This window comes from Ceratotherium simum, chromosome 24 (assembly GCF_057802395.1).
Source record: "Ceratotherium simum simum isolate JZ-2026a chromosome 24, ASM5780239v1, whole genome shotgun sequence".
Taxonomy (NCBI): Eukaryota; Metazoa; Chordata; class Mammalia; order Perissodactyla; family Rhinocerotidae; genus Ceratotherium; species Ceratotherium simum.
Window position 1 is genome coordinate 35,863,578 of NC_141923.1, and position 22,139 is coordinate 35,885,716.

A 22,139-nucleotide genomic window follows, 5' to 3' on the forward strand; every position below is an offset into this window, starting at 1 on the left:
AAAAGAGATTAAACACACAGATGAGATACTGGCCTTATTAGATTCTGTCATGATGCCAGAAAAAGTGGCCATAGTACATTGCCTGGGCCACCAAAAGACTGATAGTTATATAGCTAAAGAAAATAATCTGGCTGATCAGACCGCCAAACAGGCAGCCAGAACAAAACCCCCAAATCCTAAGGCCCTAGCACTCATCCCAAGGATGGATTTGTCCCTGTTTAAGCCTCAGTATTCAGAAACGGATTTAAACAGAGCAGAAGAATGGGGATTTCATACAGACGCTCACAGGTCAGATGGTAGGCTGGATTTATAATAAACAGGGACTAGTGCTTACACCTGAGCACTTAATGGAAGAAATCATTACTTGCATCAGGGAACCCATTATAGGAGAGATGCAACCTATCATTGGCTACAGAAGTTTACTGTTGGTCCACAAATGCAAAGGACTATCCAGAAGGTAGTACAAAATTGCTTGATTTGTGCCAGAAACAATCCTAAAACTGGGCCACCGCTAATAATCAAAGGGGTACAAACCCGAGGGACAAAACCAGGAGACGACTGGCAAATAGATTTTACTGTTATGCCAAAGCCATGGGGAATTATAGATATTTGCTGGTATTTGTGGACACCTTCACAGGATGGGTCGAAGCCTTTCCGTGCAGGACAGAAAAGCCTTCTGAAGTAACAAAAGCCTTACTAAAGGAAATTATCTCTCGTTTTCGGCTGCATCTTTCAATTCAAAGTGACAACGGAGGAGCTTTCATAGCCAAAGTAACACAAGAGGTGTCTGGAGCCCTTGGAATACAATGGAAGTTACATGCTTCATGGAGACCTCAGTCTGCAGGAAAGACTGAAAAGATGAACCGTACCTTAAAGAAAACAATTGCTAAAATATGCCAGGAAACCAACCTAACATGGGACCAGGTCTTGCCAGTTGCCCTGCTTAGGGTAAGAGAAGCCCCTAAAAGTAGGCTTCAATTAAGCCCTTATGAAATGTTATACGGGAGACCTTTCCTTAAGACTAAGTATTATTGCAATCTTGAAAATGGTCATGTTGTAAAAGAACTGGATGCTATAAAATGTGTACAGTCTCTAGGTGCTACTTTATCTGCTATACCTAAATATGCCTCCAGCTGATTAATGTTTCCTACGGACGTTCCTCTGCATTGCGTAAGCCCAGGGGATTGGGTCCTCGTCAAGACTTGGATAAGTCAACACCCTGAGGACCAACGGCAGCCTAAGTGGGATGGACCCTATGAAGTCCTTCTGGTTACACATTCTTCAGTAAAATTAAAGGGAGTTAAGCCTTGGGTACACCACTCATGAGTAAAAATAGCACCCATTTCCAACCAGGACCTCTGTCGTCCCCTTTATAATTCTCAAGCAGGTAACGCGCTTCGTGGACAGCAGGATATGGAAGGACCAAATCATCTGAACATTGGGTGGGCATGGAGGCCTACAGCCAGCAGTTCTACCCGAGAGTATTCCTATGAGCCTCTAACTGATCTTAAGTTATTTTCAGAAAAAGCAACAAAAACTGAGGAAACTCTTGGGTCTCCAGGTACCAGGCTGAGTGGGTTTCAACTCCTTTTCTGACACCTGACTTTGACTGACCAATACAAATATCTCCAAACCAGGATGAGAAGACGATGACATCTGTTGTAGACCACTGTCCCAAGACTCTGGACCAGGCCTGTATTAACCTTATATCTCTTCATTTAAATCCTTGTGAAGTTTAGACTCTATATAATTGATAAACAATTAATTTCTAGATTGCCTTACTTTTTATAGATTAGCACCTGATTACAAAACCCTTTTTGATTAATCACAAAAATGTCATTTAAGATTTTCCTGATACTATGTTTGTTTTTCCAATCCACATCTGAATGGGCCTCTAATTGCAATGTTTTTTTACAAACATTGCCACACACAAAATCAGTCCAATTGTTGGATATGTGGCCAACTTCCCCTTTCTAGTACATCTGGGTTACCTTGGTGGGTTTCTCCCTTACAAGGTACGGACTGGAAAGCTTTACAACAGTTTATTATGATGGAAAGATCTAATATTCATAGTACATCCAATATTAGTAATTGTGATCCTGAAACATGGCCAATAGCCCACACTGTTAATGATACAGGGCATGGCTACTCTTTCTCTCTTACTCATACTATGCAATTATCCCAACAACTTGCAAAGAAACAAAAGAAGACAGATAATACTGGGAGAACTATGGGAGGTTTTACACAAATCTGGGATGGATATGTTTGGCTTACTCCTAGTTATGGATCTTTAAATGCACCAGTACCCTTATGTTGGGAGCAAAGAAATCATTCCAAACAAAATTTTCTGAATTGCACTCAAAATATGGGATGGATACCCCCCGAATCATGCCAAAATACTGTCATACTTAAAGAAAATGATTGGTTTGGAACAGACTGGTCTCGGTGGCCAGGCATTTACTGGGTGGCTCCTAATGGAACTCAATAGTTAGGTGGAACAAACCTCTGGCCTTGGCTATTGCCTGGATGGCTAGGACGCTGCACCCTGGGTTTCCCTTAGATGCAAGGAAGGATTCGCCCTGAGCTAACATCCGTTGCTAATCTTCCTCTCCTTAAGGCCAGGTGGGCTCATGCGGTGTTCCACTGGTATGACCACCTACCGGCTATATTTGCTTCTTCCGAGGGGCTAGAAGATGTCATAATATGTGTAAAAGCTCTGACTAAATTTACTCAACAAGCCCTTAACGATAGTCAAGCAGGAATAGCCTTGTTAAATACTGAGGTGTCTTTAATGAGAAAGGCTGTCCTTCAAAATAGAATGGCCTTAGATATTCTAACAGTCTCCCAAGGTGGTACATGTGCAATTATTGAGACTGAATGCTGTGTCTACATACCTGACGAATCTTCCAATGTGTCATCCCTCTTAAAGCATGTGAGAAAGCAAGTGAATGCCTTGAGCGATCCCACACCCGGTCTTGATTTATTTGGTTGGCTTCCCTCAGGTATTGGTTCCTTTTTGAGATCCGGATTACAATTTCTATTTCTGTTACTTCTTGGAATTCTTGTGTTAGTCATAATATTCAAACTCATTACTGTTTTCTTTACTCAGTGCTGTAAGACTAGTATGCAAGCTAAAGTAACGATGGCTCAACAATTTGAGATGGTCGATCAATTCTATGACTCTGGATGAATTTCTCTTACTGATCAAGCTTAAGAACTTATTTTAAAACTAGTCTTTCTCTAATTGTAGACAATGTAATCATAAAGAGTCACAAAAAGCACATGTACAATGCTTGCTCAACAATCTAAAAACAGGGCCGGCCCCGTGGCTTAGTGGTTAAGTGCGCGCGCTCCGCTGCTGGCGGCCCAGGTTCGGATCCCGGGCATGCACCGACGCACCGCTTCTCCGGCCATGCTGAGGCCGCGTCCCACATACAGCAACTAGAAGGATGTGCAGCTATGACATACAACTACTGGGGCTTTGGGGGGAAAAAATAAATAAATAAAATCTTAAAAAAACCAAACAAACAAAAATCTAAAAACATATGAAGAGCTTCCTCCGTTAATGTGTGTGTGTATATATATATATAAATATAAATATATCTATGCTTGTCCACTATTTCCCCCCAATGTGGATAACTAGGCAAACTAATGGGATAAAGGCCTAGCACCGAGGGACTTGAGGGACCCAGGGCAGGTAGCAACCACCCTGGCGGTGAGGGACGATATTTTAATCGTCAATGCTTTCTACGGAAAGATTATCAAAGAAGGGGGAAATGACAAATGAATGGAGAGCAAGAGGATATATTAGAATATATGAGGGAGCCATTTGGTTTAAAATTAATTCGGCCTAACCCAGTTTTTTTTACAAAAAGCCCTGACTGGCCTGTTGGGCAGGCTTTGTACATCTGCTTTAAACATTTACAATGCTCCAAAGCCAAGATAGGGATGACGCCTTCCCTCTCACCCTGGCATCTCTTTATAAATAAAAATTTCTTCCTAATGAGGTATGGTTGTACTTACTAATAGGTCCTTTGGTGATGGTCTTGTTACACCTTTTGCCCAGGTTCAAGATTCTTACTTCTCTTGCCAAGTCTATTCCCAGAAACCCAAGGATATCAATCCCTCCGGGAATAATGCTCTGGAACTTGTGTGTAGTTACAATTATAAGCTGGTCATTCCTCAGGCCCTTGTTAGGCCTACGCCCCTTACCAGCAGGAAGCAGCTAGGGCGGTCGTCATCCCATTCCCTCAGGATTGAGGAATGAACAAAAAAGAGGGGAGATTTGTAACCACGGGCCCATTTAGAGCCAGTTTGAACAGATCCCATCTCTTATCAACAAAGTGATTAAGGATTGTCTTTCAGAAAAACTGCAAAGTCACGCAGCCAGGGCATGCACAAAAGAAGAAATCATGACCAGAAATGACTTTGGAACCAAAGAGCATCCTGCTACAGAACCCAAGGACCAGGACGTGACTGGAACTTGAAAGCCGGACTAGTATCAGAAGCGAGGGGTCTCGCATTCAGGAAAATCCGGTGTTAAAATTCCTTCCCAGTTTCATCATAGATGTTTAGAACCTCATCATAAATGTTTAAAACCTTACCATAAATACCTGAAGCCCACCAATGGAAACCTGTCCCATCAGCATTTCTGCGTGCCAACCTGTTCTCCCTAACCTCTTAAATTTTGTCCCAAATCCTGAATCGGGGAGACAGATCTGAGGGCACACGCCCCCTGTCTCCCTGGAGATCCATCTTGCAGAATAAAAAGCTGATTTCTTCCTTCAAAGGCTGGTGCCATAATTAACTGGCTTGCTGATGCGCGTTGGGCAGAGAACCCCAATTTTGTGTGGTAACATCGTCTTGATGAAATTGTTAAAGGGCCTACGACTGGTTGTAATGATTCACTTTCTCTCTTTTGTATTGAAATGGGTTTGTCTGCATCTAAGACTTTTCCCCTCTTTACAAAGGGAAGATGATTAGACTTTTATAGTAGTCAGTAACTCTTTCCATATCCATTGCAAACAGCTCCCTTATACATCCTCACATTTCTTTCTCTCTCTTCTGGAAAACTTAATTTATTAATTGATCAAAAACCAATCCTGGTCATTATGGGCACAGCTTAGAAATACCCAGATAGCCCAGATAAACAGATCTAACACAAAAAGGGGGGGAAAAAGTCAGATTATAAACTCTAATGGAGCATGTTCCTATTCTAAATGGCTTTTCATTAAACTCTGGAAAAAAAAGTTTTAATTGAGAGTTAAGCTAATTGCCTTGGTTACTAGGTTATAAGAAGGAAAAAAGAACACTCAGAGCTTTTAACATAATTTAAGGAGTCTTTAAGAATTTAGTTTATAAATACAGAGATTTACAAATTGTATTAGAAAAAAGTTCATAAGCTATTTCTATTATGATGACTGGACAAATCAGACTGATTTAATAGTTTCAGTTTAAAAACTATCATGTGTTTTCTTCCTGACTTCACCATCATGTAAGAAAATTATACTAGAATAATATTCTAATGATGCAAGCCTGGGGCTTATTTTCTCATACATAAAAAATCCTAATTTTAATCTTCTAAATTTCCTTTACTGGTTTTGCTAGAAAATAGCAAAATTTGTGTTCATCTGAATCTGGGAATGATGATATGGAATGTCTCTGAAAAGAGACTGATGAGGTTCAAGACATGCTATCCGAAAATATGGCACTTGGCATATCAAATATTTTAAGCTGAAGGAATTTGAAAAATGGCATGTGCACGAAGGACTTTCTGACCTTGTCCTGAAGCAGGTCATAAAACCCTCACGTGAGAGGTGCCCTCCCTATGCCCGGAGGAAAGGAGCATCCTTATCTCTGAAGATGAAGGGACACAGAAAGGAAACTGAATGAACAGGCCTTGCTAAGTTTCTCCCAGTTTACTAACTTACCTCATACCCTTTGTCCTATTACATCTTTCCACGACTTCCCACTCTTCATCAAACCTAATATAAAAATGGTCAGGTTTAACCGTTTCTTCAGGTCTTCATTTTCCTATGAAGGTGAAGGGGAGCAGGTTTTGCCACCCCAAGATATGCCACTTTGGCATGAGGATTATTTTGAGATAAAGACAATCAAAAACCCTGCATATTCAGGAAAAGCTCTTTATCTCCCCTCAACTGCCTAATTGGAAAAGGAGCCTGCACCAGCAATAGAGCTATTACCAGAGATACCTTTTCATCTAAGAAACTTATCTGCATAACATCTGTTAATATCTGCTAACATCTGTTGCCAATCTTCCTCCTTTTTCCCTTTTTTCTCCCCAAAGCCCCAATAGATAGTTGTATGTCATAGTTGTACATCCTTCTAGTTGCTCTATGTGGGATGCTGCCTCAGCGTGGCTTGATGAGTGGTGTGTAGGTCCGCACCAAGGATCTGAACCTGTGAACCCTGGGCCACCGAAGTGGAGCACGCGAACTTAACTGCTACGCCACTGAGCCGGCCCCTCTGGCTACCTTTTGAGTCTTCATATCTTTATGGGCTCCTGTACTAGACAATTGTTTGTTTTTTTTTCCTGTTCATCTGTCTTATATCGATTTAATTATTAGACCAGCCAAAGAGCCTAGAAGGGAAGAAGCGAAAATATTTCCACCCCTACAAAGGCTCTCATGTCATGTAAAACTCATATTAAATAAATGTGTATGACTTTCTCTTGTTAATCTTCTGTTACAGGGGTAACAAAATTTATAACCCAAGAAATTAGAAGGGTAGAGGAAAAATATGTTTTTCTTCCCCTACAAGATGATTTCTTATAATGCTTCTACTAGATCATAAGATTTTATATGAAATTAAATCTTAATTTCCAGACAGCTAATTCTAAGAACTTTAATATTAATTTGAGCAACTGATAAATAATCTTGGATATGTAGACAGTATCATGTTTAATATACCAGTGCTCTTATTAAGTACATCATTAACAGGTTAAAGTACCATCATTAACAGGTTAAAAAGGATATATGAATGTAGAGGAATACTTGTGCAAGATAATGAATATGCTTTGCTTATCAGGAAAAAACAGAACAATATTTATCTTTTTTTTTTTTTTTTGTGAGGAAGATCGGCCCTGAGCTAACATCTGCCAATCCTCCTCTTTTTGCTGATGAAGACTGGCCCTGGGCTAACATCCATGCCCATCTTCCTCTACTTTATATGGGATGCCGCTACTTTATATGGGATGCCGCCACAGCATGGCTTGACAAGCAGTGCCTTGGTGTGCGCCTGGGATCCGAACCGGCGAACACCAGGCCACCGCAGCGGAGCACGCACACTTAACTGCTTGTGCCACTGGGCCGGCCCCAGAACAATATTTATCTTAAAGTAAAAATTATCTGATTGTGCCAGAATATGAAGGAAGATAGTGAAAAAATACATTTGGGGGCGTTGTTATACAGTGAGTATAGAAAGTCTGAAGGGAAATGACTTTTATTATTTAGGAGTAATAATGATACTGGCTCAAGATAAGGTTGACATAAGGGAAGCCATATTGTAGAAAAGAAACCCTATTGTAACTTTGAATGACCTCTGACTAACTAACCCAGCTGGATATGCACCCTCCAGGAGATCTAACTGCTCTGTAGATTTTATAACCCCTGCTTGTGCATGTACCTCCCAGCTGCAATAAGATGATAACTTTGTTATTTTGAGTTCCTTAGGAATGTGATGACCCCTGAACAGAGAGTCTACGCTGATAGCCATCATCAACAAAAACTGAAAGACCTGGTGTGGCGACTCCCAGTCTATAACATCCAAGAGTCCACATTCCCATCCCTCTCCCCTATAACCCACCGGCCTACATAACTGCTGTAAGATTTTGTGCCCCCTTAAGATGTTCTTTCAGACATTGGTCGGCCATCTTCCCCCTTGCTAGCAAGCTGTAATAAACTGCCCTTTCTTTTCCAGCATCTTGCCTCTTGACGATTGGCTTTTGTCTCGTGGCAAGGAGATCGTGCCCTTTGTGCGGTAACAATAACTACAAATAATGAATTTACAGGAAGCATAATATGTATTAAAAATATTGACAAAGTTGGTTACATGACATGGGTTTATTCATAAGGAAAAAAGTTCTATAAATCTTTTACTGCAAATTGTTACTGGAATTTGGGTTTTCTTTTTGCTAAAAATGGCCATGTTATTTTGTGCCCAGATAACCCAAGGTCCCTTTTTATAACCAAAATACTCTCTGAACTCTCTGGTTTATGGCATGTTCTTAAATCATTTTAAACAAAAGCTTCTAATAATCACAGTTAACTTATTGCTGATTAAAAAAATATTATCTGTAAATATTTCTTGCCTTTATTTATGACTTATATTAATATCTTGTCTCCTCTGACAACTCTTCTCAGTTTTGCCTTTTCCAAATTCAGAATAATACCGTTAAGATATCTTCTATACTTTTTAAACAATTTTTGAGTTTCCTGGATGGCTACTAGGTAATACAAAGATTTGCTCTTTTCTCCCTATAAAAGGAAAGATACTAAAGTATTTGACGTATTTTCATGCCCAGATTTGGAAGTCTAGAATCATGGCTTTGAAGAACCTTGCAAACTTTGATAATATACTTGTCTTAATGTTTGCTTGTATGGCAGTGGCCAAATGTGTAATCTTGAGAGCCTTAGATGCTGCTGCACGTCTGCTGTTAGGCTATATAGTTCAACAAATTATCATGCAATAAAGAGAACATTGTAGGGGAGCAGAATTTGCCACCTCAAGATGAGTCTCTTTGGCATGAGGATTATTTTGGGCTGGTTATTTTTTAAAAAACTACAGACATGGGAGAAGCTCTGAAAACCAAGTAGAAGTTACCCTTTGTAAGAGACATTTACATTTGTAAGGGAAATCTCCATTTGTAAAGGTGTCTCCCTCTCTGTACCCAGAAGAGGGTGATGACCTTATCACTAGAAACTCTAATCAATGCAGAAGACAAGGACTCAAATCTGCATAATAACCTTACTCTTGTTTACTGTGCTTTTTTTGGTAATCTCCCATAACTGACTCCCATTACCCTCAACATCCTCCTGTGTCTTTAGCTGAAAATGGTTTTTTAGGTGAGGGGCTTCAGCCATTCTGGCGAGTTGCTCAGTTTTCCTGGGTTTCCCCATGTATACATATTATTAAACTTTGATTTTCTTCTGTTGTTCTGTCTCATGTCAATTTAATTATTAGACCAGCCAGAAGGACCTAGAGGATAGAGGAATTGTCTTCCTCCCCTACAACATGAAGGCATGATGCTTGTAGAGCATCAAAACGACTACCTCAGAAAACCTAATACACAATCACCACCCATCAGAAAAGTGGTACAAATCTGAATTGATCACATCTCCAGAAGATAATAACAATTTAATTTAGGCTGAAAGTAGCCAGAAGAGGGGGGACTGAGAAATGACACTGAAATCAGAACTTCCAAAACAGATAAGTTGTGCCAAACTGAAACCAGTTCAACATGAGCTTGACGTAAGGGAAGCCATTTTCGTAGAAAAGGAGCCATATTGTAACTATGGATAACCTCCAAGTGATTAACCCAGCTGGACATACTCTGGCTTGCACGCAGGCTAGACAATAAATAACTGAAACATAAAGAAAACTGCATGCATTATAATTTATGACCCCCGCTTAGCTTTATACCTCCCAGCTGTGATAAGATGGTAACTTTGTTCTTTTGAGTTCCTTAAGAATATAGCTACCCCCAGTCTGTGATGCCAGATGCACAACATTCTTTTTTTTTTTTTTGTGAGGAAGATTAGCTCTGAGCTAACATCCATGCCAATCCTCCTCTTTTTGCTGAGGAAGATTGGCTCTGGGCTAATATCTGTGCCTATCTTCCTCCACTTTATATGGGATGCCGCCACAGCATGGCCTGACAAGTGGTGCCTTGGTGCACGCCCGGGATCCAAACCTGGGCTGCCAGCAGTGGAGCGCACGCACTTAACCACTACGCCATGGGGCCAGCCCCTGGACAACATTCTTGACTGTCTCCTCCAACGACCCCTGGAGAGATTCTATACTGGCATCCATCATCAATGACAGCTGAAAGGTCTGGTGTGGCATCCCTCAGTCTACAGTGCAAGATGGTGTGGCAACCCTCAGTCTATAGTGCCAGATGGTCAACATTCCTGACCCCCTCATCTATAGCCCACTAGCCCTATATAACTGCTTCAAGATTCTGTATTTGCCTTAAGATGGTTCTTTAGGACACCAGTCCACCATCTTCTGATTTGCTAGCTCTTTGCTTAGTAAAAGTCCTTTCTCTACCACCGTCTTGCCTCTTGACGGATTGGCTTTTGTCTTGTGGTGAGCAGATCATGCCCTTTGCATGGTAACAAATCTATGGCACGGAACACAAACTATCTTAGCCTAAATTGTTTTAATAAGCAGCTCATTCAGAACCATATGTTCTAAGATAAGACGATGAACAAATTGATTTAATAGTAACTCCATATAGACTCATATGTTCCAAAGATAAGACCACTGACTGTTCCAGCAATTTGCCTAGATTACAAATTCTGACCCAATCCTACCCAGGTCTCCCTTACCTAAAATCACCTTATGACTAACTCTGGCACATTCAGTATCCTACATATACCCTTCTGTAACTTGCCCCTTTTAAGACACTACTGAGAGTCTGTCAAGGTGGTACCCTTCCTTTCTGCAAATTTAACACCCACTCAAAAAAACAAAAGATAATCAACATGTTTCACGTTTCTCTGGTGGTCTTTGTATGGGGGTTTTGACACTTCTGTTGCTCAGTAACACACATCTACTTAAATTATCTTCCTCAAACACCAATTTCATGACTTTCTCGTCTTCAACTTTACTCAGCACTGTCTCCCAGTCTGCCAATCCACCTCATTTATTTTCATTGTTTAAATACTTTACCAAAGGCTCAAGACGCACCTCCTTTAAGAAACCTACCATTAAAAATTTTATCCCATGCAGCTGTCAGCTGTATTCTTCTAGAACTTTGTATACATCTAATATTAATAAACTATCATTAGTTAGTTTTTTCTCTAATTTTTATATGTGCATATTTCTTTAAAACTTTTTCAAATTTTAAAGTAATTATATATTCACAGAAAGTTGTAAAAATAGTACACAGATGTCTCCTGTACCCTTTACCCAGTTTCATCAGCAGTAACATTTTACATAACTACTGTATAATATTAAAACCAGGAAACTGACATTGGTATAATGTATAATTCTTTGCCATTTTACCACATATGTAGATTTGTGTAACTGCCACCTCAATCAAGATACAGAACTATTTCATCACCACAAAGATATCCCTCATGCTAACCGTTTGTAGTCATACTCTCCCTCCCCTCCATCCATAACCCATGGCAACCCCTAATATGTTTTCCATCTCTATAATTTTGTCATTTCAAGAATGTTATAGGGGGCCAGCCCCGTGGCTTGGCGGTTAAGTGTGCACGCTCCGCCACTGGTGGCCCGGGTTCGGATCCCGGGCACGCACTAATGCACCACTTGTTGGGCCATGCTGAGGCGGCGTCCCACGTACAGCAACTAGAAGGATGTGCAACTATGACATATAACTATCTACTGGGGCTTTGGGGAGAAAAAGGGAAAAAAAAAAAGGAGGAGGATTGGCAATAGATGTTAGCTCAGGGCTAGTCTTCCTCAGCAAAAAGAGGAGGATTGGCATGGATGTTAGCTCAGGGCTGATCTCCCTCAAAAAAAAAAAAAAAAAGAATGTTATATACATGGAATCATATAATATGTGACCTTTTGAGACTGTAAGTATAATCCCATTGAGATCTATCCAGGTTGTTGCACGTAGCAATAGTTCATGCCTTTTGATTGCTGTTTCCAGTTTTTGGCTATTAGAAATAAAGCAGACCATTTATATTTAACCTAATTATTGATATGTTAGGGCTTACACGTGCCATTTTATTTTTTGTTTTCTGTTCGTGCCTCTTTTTATTTTTTGTTTTTCTGTTTCCTTTTTTTTTTTTTGCCTTCCTGTGGATTACCTGAACATCTTTTAGAAATCCATTTTGATTTACTCATAGTGTTTTGGAGTGTATCTCTTTTGTAGATTTTTTTTAGTGGTTGCAAATAAATATGCATGCTCATCACAACATTGTCTATTTTAATAGCGAAAAATAAGCAAATTAAATATCTAACAATAGGGAATTGATTAAATTAATTATGAGACACCCATAAAACAGAACTGTTACATAGCCATCAGAGATGGATTATAGATATATATTACTATCATTGAAAGATATTTGTGATATGCTATTTAAGTGACAAAAAAAGCTGATAATAAAATAGTATTTATACAACTATCTCATTTTTATAAATAAATATATATTTATATGGGCATAGAAATAAGTCTGGATGACTATATATCACAATGTTAGCAGTGGTTTCTTTCTTTTTTTGCATTTCTCTAGAATGTAAGCTTCATGAAGATATGGATTGTTGTTTTTTTTTTATTTACTACTGTATTCCTGGCAACTAAAATAGTACTTCGCATATAGTAGGGACTCAATATATACTAAGTAAATGAATAAATGCTTATTTGTATGTTCTAGTTTTCCTATAAGTAAACTGTTACTACAATCTAATCTCTCTATGTTAAAAATAAATAGTGTATACTCAAAAGAATTTAAAGCAGGTTCTTTAAGAGATATTTGTACACCTATATTCACAGCAGCATTATTCATGATAGCCAAAAGGTGGAAGCAACCCAAGTGCCCATTGATGGCTGGGCGGATAAACAAAATGTGGTGTATACATACAGTGGAATATTATTCAGCCTTAACAAGGAAGGAAATTCTGACACACACTACAACATGGATGAAACTTGAGGACATTTTGCTAAGTGAAATAAGCCATACACAAAAAGACAAATTCTGTGTGATTCCACTTATATGAGGTACCTAGAATAATCAAATTCATAGAGACAGAAAGTAGAATTGTATGGGGCCGGCCTGGTGGTGTAAGCAGTTAAGTGCACGTGCTCCGCTTCGGCAGCCCGGGGTTTGCATCCCAGGTGTGCACTGACGCACTGCTTGTCAAGCCATGCTGTGGCAGCGTCCCATATAAAGTGGAGGAAGATGGGCACAGATGTTAGCTCAGGGCCAATCTTCCTCAGCAAAAAAAAAAAAAAAAAGGAGGATTGGCATCGGATGTTAGCTCAGGGCTGATCTTCCTCACAAAAAAAAGAAAGAAAAAAAAAGAAAGTAGAATGGTGGTTGCCAGGGGCTGGGGTGAGGGGGAAATGGAGAGCTGTTATCTAATAAGTAAAGAATTTCAGTTTTGCAAGATGAAAACAGTTCTGGAGATTGGTTGTACAACAATGTGAATGTACTTAATACTACTGAACTGTACACTTAAAAATGGTTAAGGTGGTAAATTTTATGTTATGTGTATTTTACTACAATTAAAAATGAAAAAAAATTTTTTAATGTCACTGATGACTTGGGCAAAAACAGTTTCAGGGAATAATGATGCCTCTATAACAAGGGGCAAGTCAGGAAGGAAGTATTCCACTCGTTATGGTAAGAAGGGAAAAATGGTGAGTGAGATGAGGTAATGATGGAACATCAGGTGGACATATCCAAAAGAAGTTGAAAATAAAGGCTTGAACTTACAAAAGAGGTCAGGACTGGAGCTATAGATATGGGAAATTACCTGCATAAATTTGACATGAGAGAAAAACTCTAAGGGAGAATTTAGAGAGAGTGGAGGACACAGCAGAGAACAGAATCTTGGAGGAATACTCCATTTAGGGAACGAGAGAAAGATAACGAAGAAGAGGGAATAAAGAAGTAGTAGCTGGGGCACCGAGAAAACAGTCACAGAACACGAGGAAAGAGACAGTGTTAAGGTGGTGAGCGAGCAGTAGCACTGATGTTAAATGGTGTAGACAAGATAAGCAGAATGAATACCAGGGCAGGACTTGGAGATTAGGAGGTTATTAGTGTACTCAAGAAAGCACTTTCTGTACTAACGGGGCACTAATCAGATTTGGGAGTTTTAAGAGAAAGGGATAGTGAGGAAGGAAAGGCAGTGGGTGCAGACCTCTCTTTCCACAAATCTAGTAGTGAATAGGAGGGGAACAGTGCAGTAGCTAAAGGAAGCAACAGGGTGTTAAGTATTTGGATGTGGAAGGGAGACAAGCCACTAGAGAGAAAACAATCAAAGATAGAAGACATAGGAAATAATTTAGAAACCAAAGTTCTGAAGAAGATGAGAAAGAATGAGTTTAAAGGTAGAAGTAGAGGAATTGTTCTTAGAAAGGAGAAGTACTTTTTCCCTTTAGATTAGAAGAAAGGAAGACAGCAAAAGGAATGGGGAAAATTTTGAGGTAAAGAGAAGAGAAGATGAGAGAGTCTCCATCTAGTTCAGTTTGACAAATATTTCTTAGCTTCATTTTTTCTATAAAGGTGGTGAGGTCATCTGCCAACAGTGAGAAAGTAGGGTTGCTACTGAGGTTTAATGAAGGTGTAGAATGTATGAATGAACTTTCCACTGGAGCAATGTCCTAGGAAATCAACAAGACAGTTATATCAGACTTACTGAGCAACTTTAAGTGCCAGGTTGACATCAAATGGCAGAAATTTGTAGTTGGCCAGGTAATCACAGTTCTATGAATCTTTTCAGTTATGTCTTTCTGCTTGGGAGCAAAAATGGAGAAAGTGGAGGATGGAGTCATTCCATTTAGGTATTAGCATAGTAAGTAAAGGAATAGATTAAAGGAGTGAAGCTATCTGAAGTGTTAGTGAGGGCAATTTTAAAGTGGTGAGCCACGGTCTCTAATCTGGACAAGAAGTATAGTATAGCTAGAAGAAAGTAATGGACTATCTAAATTGACAGATTTCAGGGACTGCCATTGAAAAGCTGGAGAAATGAAATTTAAGGAAGCTTTAGTGCAGAGTGGAAAAAAGTCATTACAGCCAAAAGACCTATGTGTAACCAGGCTCCCACACTTACACAAAATATATGATGTTAGGCAAGTTGCTTTGTTTTTGAGTTTCAATTTTCCCTTACATAAAATGAAGGATAATTATACTAATCCCTAGTGTCGCTTTAATCATAAAACACATAGCAGTACTGGTCATAGTAGGCACTCAACTTCCTATTCCTTCTCTTACGAGTGGGGACAAAGATTTTAAAATTCTAGTTTTACAATAGCAGCTGCTTGTGGAAGGTCCCAAAGAATACTATATGGAGATTTTAGACAGACTTTATATATCTAAAGTTCAAACTTGTTTGTACAGGCCTCTGTTATTGACAGCGGCCAAGAAAATTACAAAAGATGGAATAGAATAAGGAAAGGCATAGTGGAGATAAATACACTTGATTCTCTGTGTGCGTATGTGTGTATGAGAGAGAGAGAGAGAAAATATGAATGAATGAATGAATATGAGTTATGTAATATGGCTGAAGGTGATTGAAACAGTACCCTTAAAACTAGAAGATCTAGCATCTACTGAAGGAATAATTATTGCTAATATTTTGGGTAACTAGATAACAAGTGTACAATCTTGTCTTCCTGAAGATAATGGCAGCTGGCTGACTGATGTTCAGATAAAGACCTGTGGGCTACCATCTAAAGTTTCAAGGGGATCAGAATGTATTTTATGAATAAAGAGAGGTGATCAAGAGTCAAATTAGAAAATAAAATTGGGAAATATAAAGGTTGGGCAAAGACGAGCAAGATATAGCTGCCTCCTAAGTGTAAAACTTGCATCTCCTAACTTCTATTTATACTCATTTCCTAAGTGACTTTATCTAGTCTCATGATTTTAAATATTATGTAAATACTGATAACTTCCAAATGTATGTCCTTAACTAATCTTTCTCCTAAGCTGCAGGCTAATACTTTCCATTGTCTACTCAATATTTCTACCAGAATTTCTAATAAGTATGTCAAACTTAACATGTCCAAAATGGAATCTCTGATCTACTGCCTAATGTTTCTTATCTGCGTAAATGATAACTATCCTTAGAATTGCTCAGGCCAAAATCTTGGAGTTCATCTTGACTCTTTACTTTCTTTTATATTCTACTTAGAATTCACTAGCAAATCCTGTTGGCTTTATCTTCAAAATATATCCTGGATCTGATTACTTCTCATCATCTCCACTGCTATGACTCTGGTCCAAATCTCTCGCTGGAGTATTGCAAATCCTTCTAACTAGCCTCCCTGCTCTTTCCCCTTTTCCCTCCAATATGCCATGGCGTATAAAAGCCAGAGTAAACATTTAAAAATTTAAAACTTGTTATGTTCCACATTATGTTTCCTTTCCTCAAAACTGGCATTTCAGAATCAAATGATCTTGTTTCTGTTACCTCTCCAAGCTCATCTCCTTTTACTTCGCTCCTTCCTCTCTACTTCAGCCACACTGACCTCCTTGTTCCTCAAACATGACAACCACACACCCTACCTCAGGGCTTTTCTTTGTTGTTCTCTTTGTTTGGAACACAATTCCTCTCACAGCGCATACACCCTCAATGCCTTCAGATTTCCACTCTAATTTCACCTCATTAGTGAGGCCTGCTTACCCTATATAAAACAGAAGACTCTATCACTCAGATCTGGACAGGAAAATCAAACCTCTTCTAGGTATTTCAAATGGAGGGTGGGGTGGGAGAAGGGAGAATTTAATATAGGGAATTGGTTACAAATGTGTGTTGCAAGAGTTGGAGAAACAAAAGGAGAAAAGTGTGTTACTAAAGATCAGGAAGTCACCGTTATCCGCAGGGCTGTTGGAGGACAGTGAGGAAACTGAGAGTTGAGGAGCTTATACTTCTCCTACCTTCTTTCCACATTTTAATATCATGTTAATGCATCCCAATGGCAAAACCTAACTGGACCACAGCTGGAAAGAGAGCCTGGGAAAACAAGCTTCCAGGCTTCCAGGCTTACTGTATAGGGGAGAGTATAAAAGTGCCGATGTGGGGTAAGTTTCAACAGATAATATCTGGCATATGTCTCTTCTACCCCTGCTCTTTATTATCTTGCCCTTCTTTTTCTTCTTCATACCATTCACCACTATTTGTTTATTGACCATCCCCACCATTAGAATATAAATCCTGTAAGAGCAGGGAATTTGTCTGTCTGTCTTGCTGCTATATCCCCAGTAGTCACATCAGTGCCTGGCATCAGTATGGCAGCATACTAAGAGAGGAGGAATGGTGGGATTGGTCTGTCCCAGTGGAGAGGAATATTTTATCACTGACATTATTTAGAATTGCCAGTGCATGGTGAGAATAAAAAGCAGAATGACTTGTAGTCAGTTTTATTATTGTTTTCTAATTTTCTACAGACAATGCATCCTCTCACATGAGGGTAAAGGATTAACAAAACCCTTTCTCTATCTCTAAGGACAAATTTGACATTGGGTTAACTTTCTAGCTCTGTTCCTCTGGAAATCTGATAAACGTGAAATGTCAGCTTGTTGCTAGGCAACATTTCTTATGGTAAAAATGATCTCTGCTTGGTAACCTGTATATGGACTAGAAGGAACTATAAATGAACTATAAATACCTAGTGGAAAGCCATGCTTTTGTGCTTCCATGTATGTGGTGACACTTGTAAGCAGGCATTTTCCTTGTGGGGACCTTGGAAGCTGCTTAAGACTATTATAAGAAATACTGATTCCTATGTAGGACATGGAGCTTCTAAGTTGGTGGCTCCCATACTCTCCTAGTATAATTCTTGTTTCCTTGCACCTGAATGCCACTTGAAGAACAAAGAGAACAGCTAGCTGTTGGATGGCTGTGTGCACTGCTAAGAGGAATAGTCCCACAGAAGAAAGCCTGATGCTGCCCTGCTGGATAAATTCCTGTTCAATATCTTTCTAAGGAAATTGATTCAAGGTATGGTGTATTCACATTTTGTAAGTCTGATGTTTAGTTAAAAGAACCCCTGGTGGGCATTCCAGCATGTAATAGATGCTCAGTAAATATTCATTGAACAAATGCATGAGGCTGGAAACATACGCCCACAATTATATAATTACTGGTATTAGCTAAATTTTAACTTGCGTAGTTTGTGGAAGTCAACATATGTCTACCTTGGCTATTCTGCATTTGCTATAGTTCATAACTGTACCTCCCCAATTTTGAAATAATTCCCTCATCCTGAACAAGCTCACGTAGTCACAAAATATTGTGCAAGTTTTAAATATAGTATACACAGACATCTCGTATGGCATTCTTTGGGTTGCCCAAGGCGACTGTTCTGCTTACCAATATACCATAATGGATTCAAGAAGTGGACATATGTGAAGCCATATACATCAGGGGTAATCATAACTAATACTTAAGAGGAGCTTGTGCTGTGAGTGACTAAATTATAGACTTGCCACATTAACAGACAAATGTAATTTCTTTTGGCCTTTCTGAAAACAAATGATTCTTTTCTATGGTTTTCTGGCTATCTGAGAATCTCAAGCCTTCAGGAGAGATAATATGCTTTAATCTCTTTTACCCTAGTTTCCAGTATAGTGCCTAGCATAAGAGGTACCCAATAAACATTTGTTTAACTAAACTATATGGTCATAGAGAGTCATAACAACAGCTAACTTTGGATGGGAGTAGGGGAGGAATGTCAAGCTATATGGAACCAGAGACTATAAAATTTAGAAGCATTATTCCCTTGGAAAACCATGGTAAGTACAGCAGGCCAGAGAAAGTAGGGGAAGGGAGTCATACAGAATCTTTCATAACCTCTCTAAGAATAATCAAGTGTATGGGGGCAGGGAACTAGGACTACAAATTTTTCCTTAGATTCCATGATGTAAGTACCATCTCTGTTCTCACCCCATCACTTTTCCTTACCACTAGTAAATAGTTTTAGTAAAAAGTGTAAAAGACAGCTTTAAAAAAATACTACCAATGTACTCCGGGGGATAACTGGGAATATTTGTCCAGCTCTACAAAAGCATTAAGAATACAAGAAATATAACTTAAACAATGTTGCCTAATAACTAGTTATTTATGAGTTTGCTCATTCTCTTTAGCTTTCCCAAACCTCATGAACTCATTTAGATGCACAAAGCATATAAATAAATCACAAATAAGAACAGTTAATTAAGTCAATCAGTTTAACAGAAATTTCTTTCTGATGCTAAACATAGTGTCAGTTGGTCCTAGGGATACTAAAATCTTCACTACATAGATCAGTTGAAAAGAATGTTTATTTTGAGTCAATTAATAGTTTTAGGGAATGACTAGTGCACCTATACTGGGAAGTAAGCAAATCTAGAATGTTGATTTATCTCTCCATTAACAAAAAATATTCCATTCTTTTCTTTTGCCCTTTCTAAAAGAACTATAACAGTAATTAAGAGAGGCCCTTGAAAATGTTCATTTCTAAGACTTTAAGAAATTAAAAATAATGGTAACATTATTGTTACCATTAATGGTAACAAAAAATGGCTTATTTTCAGAACAAAGTTAGAGATTAAAAAAGAAAAAAAAGAAATCCTGTTAATCTTTTTTTAAATAGTAAGGTCTACAAGAATTATTTTAAAAAAATCTCAGTAGTTTTTCATTCTGCTCGTAGGCTTTGAATTTCACTTTTCAATATTCCCAGTTTAACCTTAGAGCCTCCAACTGAAGTTCTGTATAACCTAAGCAAAATGAGGAACAGGAGATTTTTCAAGAGTTCTCAAAAAGATTGACTGAATTCCCCTTCCTAAATCAAGGCTGAAATGATACTTCAACACATTCTGAATAGCATGCCACTAGAGATGCTATCTTTAGAAAAAAACAAACAAACTTGATTTTCAAATCCTTCCTGGTGATTAAAGATCACTTGGAACTTTTAGCAAGAAGAAGGGTTAGCCATGGTGTCCTGATTCATTGAATTACTTCCCACACTTAGGTGGCGCATCATCTCAGCAGCAGAGTGGGTACAATTCATTGTCCTAACAGACTAAGCACTGAGTTTGCACAGTTGAATATCTATAGCTAATAGTCGACATTCTTTGTTTATATGTACTAAGTGTGTGGAAAGGCCATTAGTTGTAATATTTCATTCTAATAAATGGAAGGGAACATTTCTTTTTTTGTGTGTGTGAGGAGATCAGCCCTGTGCTAACATCTGCCAATCCTCCTCTTTTTTTGCTGAGGAAGACTGGCCCTGGGCTAACATCCGTGCCCATCTTCCTCCACTTTATATGGGACAACACCATAGCATGGCTTGCCAAGCAGTGCGTCAGTGTGTGCCCGGGATCCGAACCAGCGAACCCCAGGCCACCGAAGTGGAGCGCGCGCACTTAACCGCTTGCGCCACTGGGCCAGCCCCGGGAACACTTCTTAATACATAATTTCTAGTTCTTCCTTCTTTACATCTTCTGTACTTGAACTATCTTGAGGCCAATTTATTATTTTCCTGTTACAGGAATGTGGTAAGATATATAATCCACAATGTTCTCTTTACAACACAGAACAGATGTCAGAAATACTTTTATCTGAAAGCCTCTCCTCCCCGCTTTTTTTTTACCTCATTCCCTGTTGACATGACTGCAACCACTGGAAACTTATTAACTTCAACCTCTGTGACACCTACAGTTGCCAGAAGACCAATCTCTGATGGGCCCATGTGGGTTCCTTTGGCCAAAACACATTCTCCTCTTTTAATATCATGGCCGATAGGTCTGAAAGTCAAAGCAGAACCATAAGCAATATGACTAAGAATAATATTTTCTCAACTCAGAGGGAAACTTTAGTGTCAGAGAAGGAGGACACTCAAGGCTTGGGGAGGAAAAAGTCAAGAGATGAGATAGAAGCAGAATAATAAAATGAAGAGATTCTAAAAACGCTATGATTTTTTAATTAAAAAATTTAAATCACACAACAGAAGACAGAAATAGGATTTGTATCTATTACTGCAAAACAGGAATATGTTACTTCATATTTGAAAATTATTTTACAAATTGCTTTGTACCACATTACAGTCAAAAACACTAACTGTAAACTTTGTTTGACATAAGGCAAGAATTTATATGAAACTATCCAGTGGCATTAATGATAAAAGGTCCCTAGCTTGTTAGCTTTGTCGTGAGGAGAATAATGCTAATGAGGTTACAGTCATGGAGATAATTTCCATTTTGACCACTTAGTTGGTCCAGTTCTAGGGCCACACAGCCCCATGCACCTTGGCCTGCTATCATAGGGATGGGAGTGTAGCTTTATTACAAGGAAATGTTGAACAAATTAGTATTAATGGAATCAGAGAAAACATAGTCCATTGTAAGAAAAATCATTTAAAATATATGTACTACTTATGGTAGGACAGTAGTCTCATCTTTGTATATAAAGAGTAGCAGATTATTCCATTATTATTGGTAGTCAGTAGAGGAGGGGCTATCAGCTAATTGTGTAAATATCCAATTTTGGGATTATCTGTGTTAATACCCAATTCTGGATTATCTAGGAGTAGAATTAATTGTGGATTATGTAGGCTCATGACTTTCCCTCCTTCTCACGTTGCTTTTGACTATTTCATTTGCCTTTACCATTTGCGTGAAAAAGTAGTCAGGGCAGACGTGGGATGTAGAATTCAGAAAAATTCATTTTGCTACTTGTTAAAAGCTCTGAAAGCTAATGGCTAATTGACTGAGCTGTGATTTATAATAGCCATGCTCTCCTGAGTTCATGATCATGGAGAAGCAAAAGTTGCCTATACGTTCTATATGTTATGAACTTACCTGATATCTTGGCCAGGCCGAGCTTGCACCAGAATTCGTACTTCAAGTTCTTCAGTGCCCTGTAATAAGAACAAGTCATGTAATTTCAAACAGAACAATTTAATAGAATTTCTGATCAACAGAATTTAGCTACTCAGGTGTTTTTATCATCAGATGGGCCCAGAATATATACAAATGTAGAGAAACATAAAACTATCTGCTAAACCCTTTGAGTACAATGAATTTTTACAACACGTTCCTGAAAAACTAGGTTTGATGCCAAGGAATAAATAAATAAATAAAATATTTTCATGTTTTTTAAAAATGTACCAATTCAAATATTGAATTTTACTTTGTAAGTAGTATTCTCAAGGAAAAACAGAAAATATATATATAGATGACTATCCTAATAGATACAGTGAATGTGCATGGAGA

General features: G+C 38.7%; 1 protein-coding gene across 5 annotated transcripts in view; it reads right to left on the reverse strand.

Moving 5' to 3' along the window:
• The window catches only part of GPHN (gephyrin), a 642,551-nt gene that overhangs the window by 66,528 nt on the left and 553,884 nt on the right, over positions 1-22,139 (reverse strand). For all 5 annotated transcript variants that reach the window (XM_004426256.2, XM_004426255.2, XM_087448348.1 and 2 more), the window contains 2 exons: positions 21,726-21,784; positions 20,519-20,672 (listed from right to left, as the gene is read on the reverse strand). In XM_004426256.2, the coding sequence (XP_004426313.1) occupies positions 20,519-20,672; positions 21,726-21,784 (213 nt within the window). The remainder of the gene's footprint in view (positions 1-20,518; positions 20,673-21,725; positions 21,785-22,139) is intronic.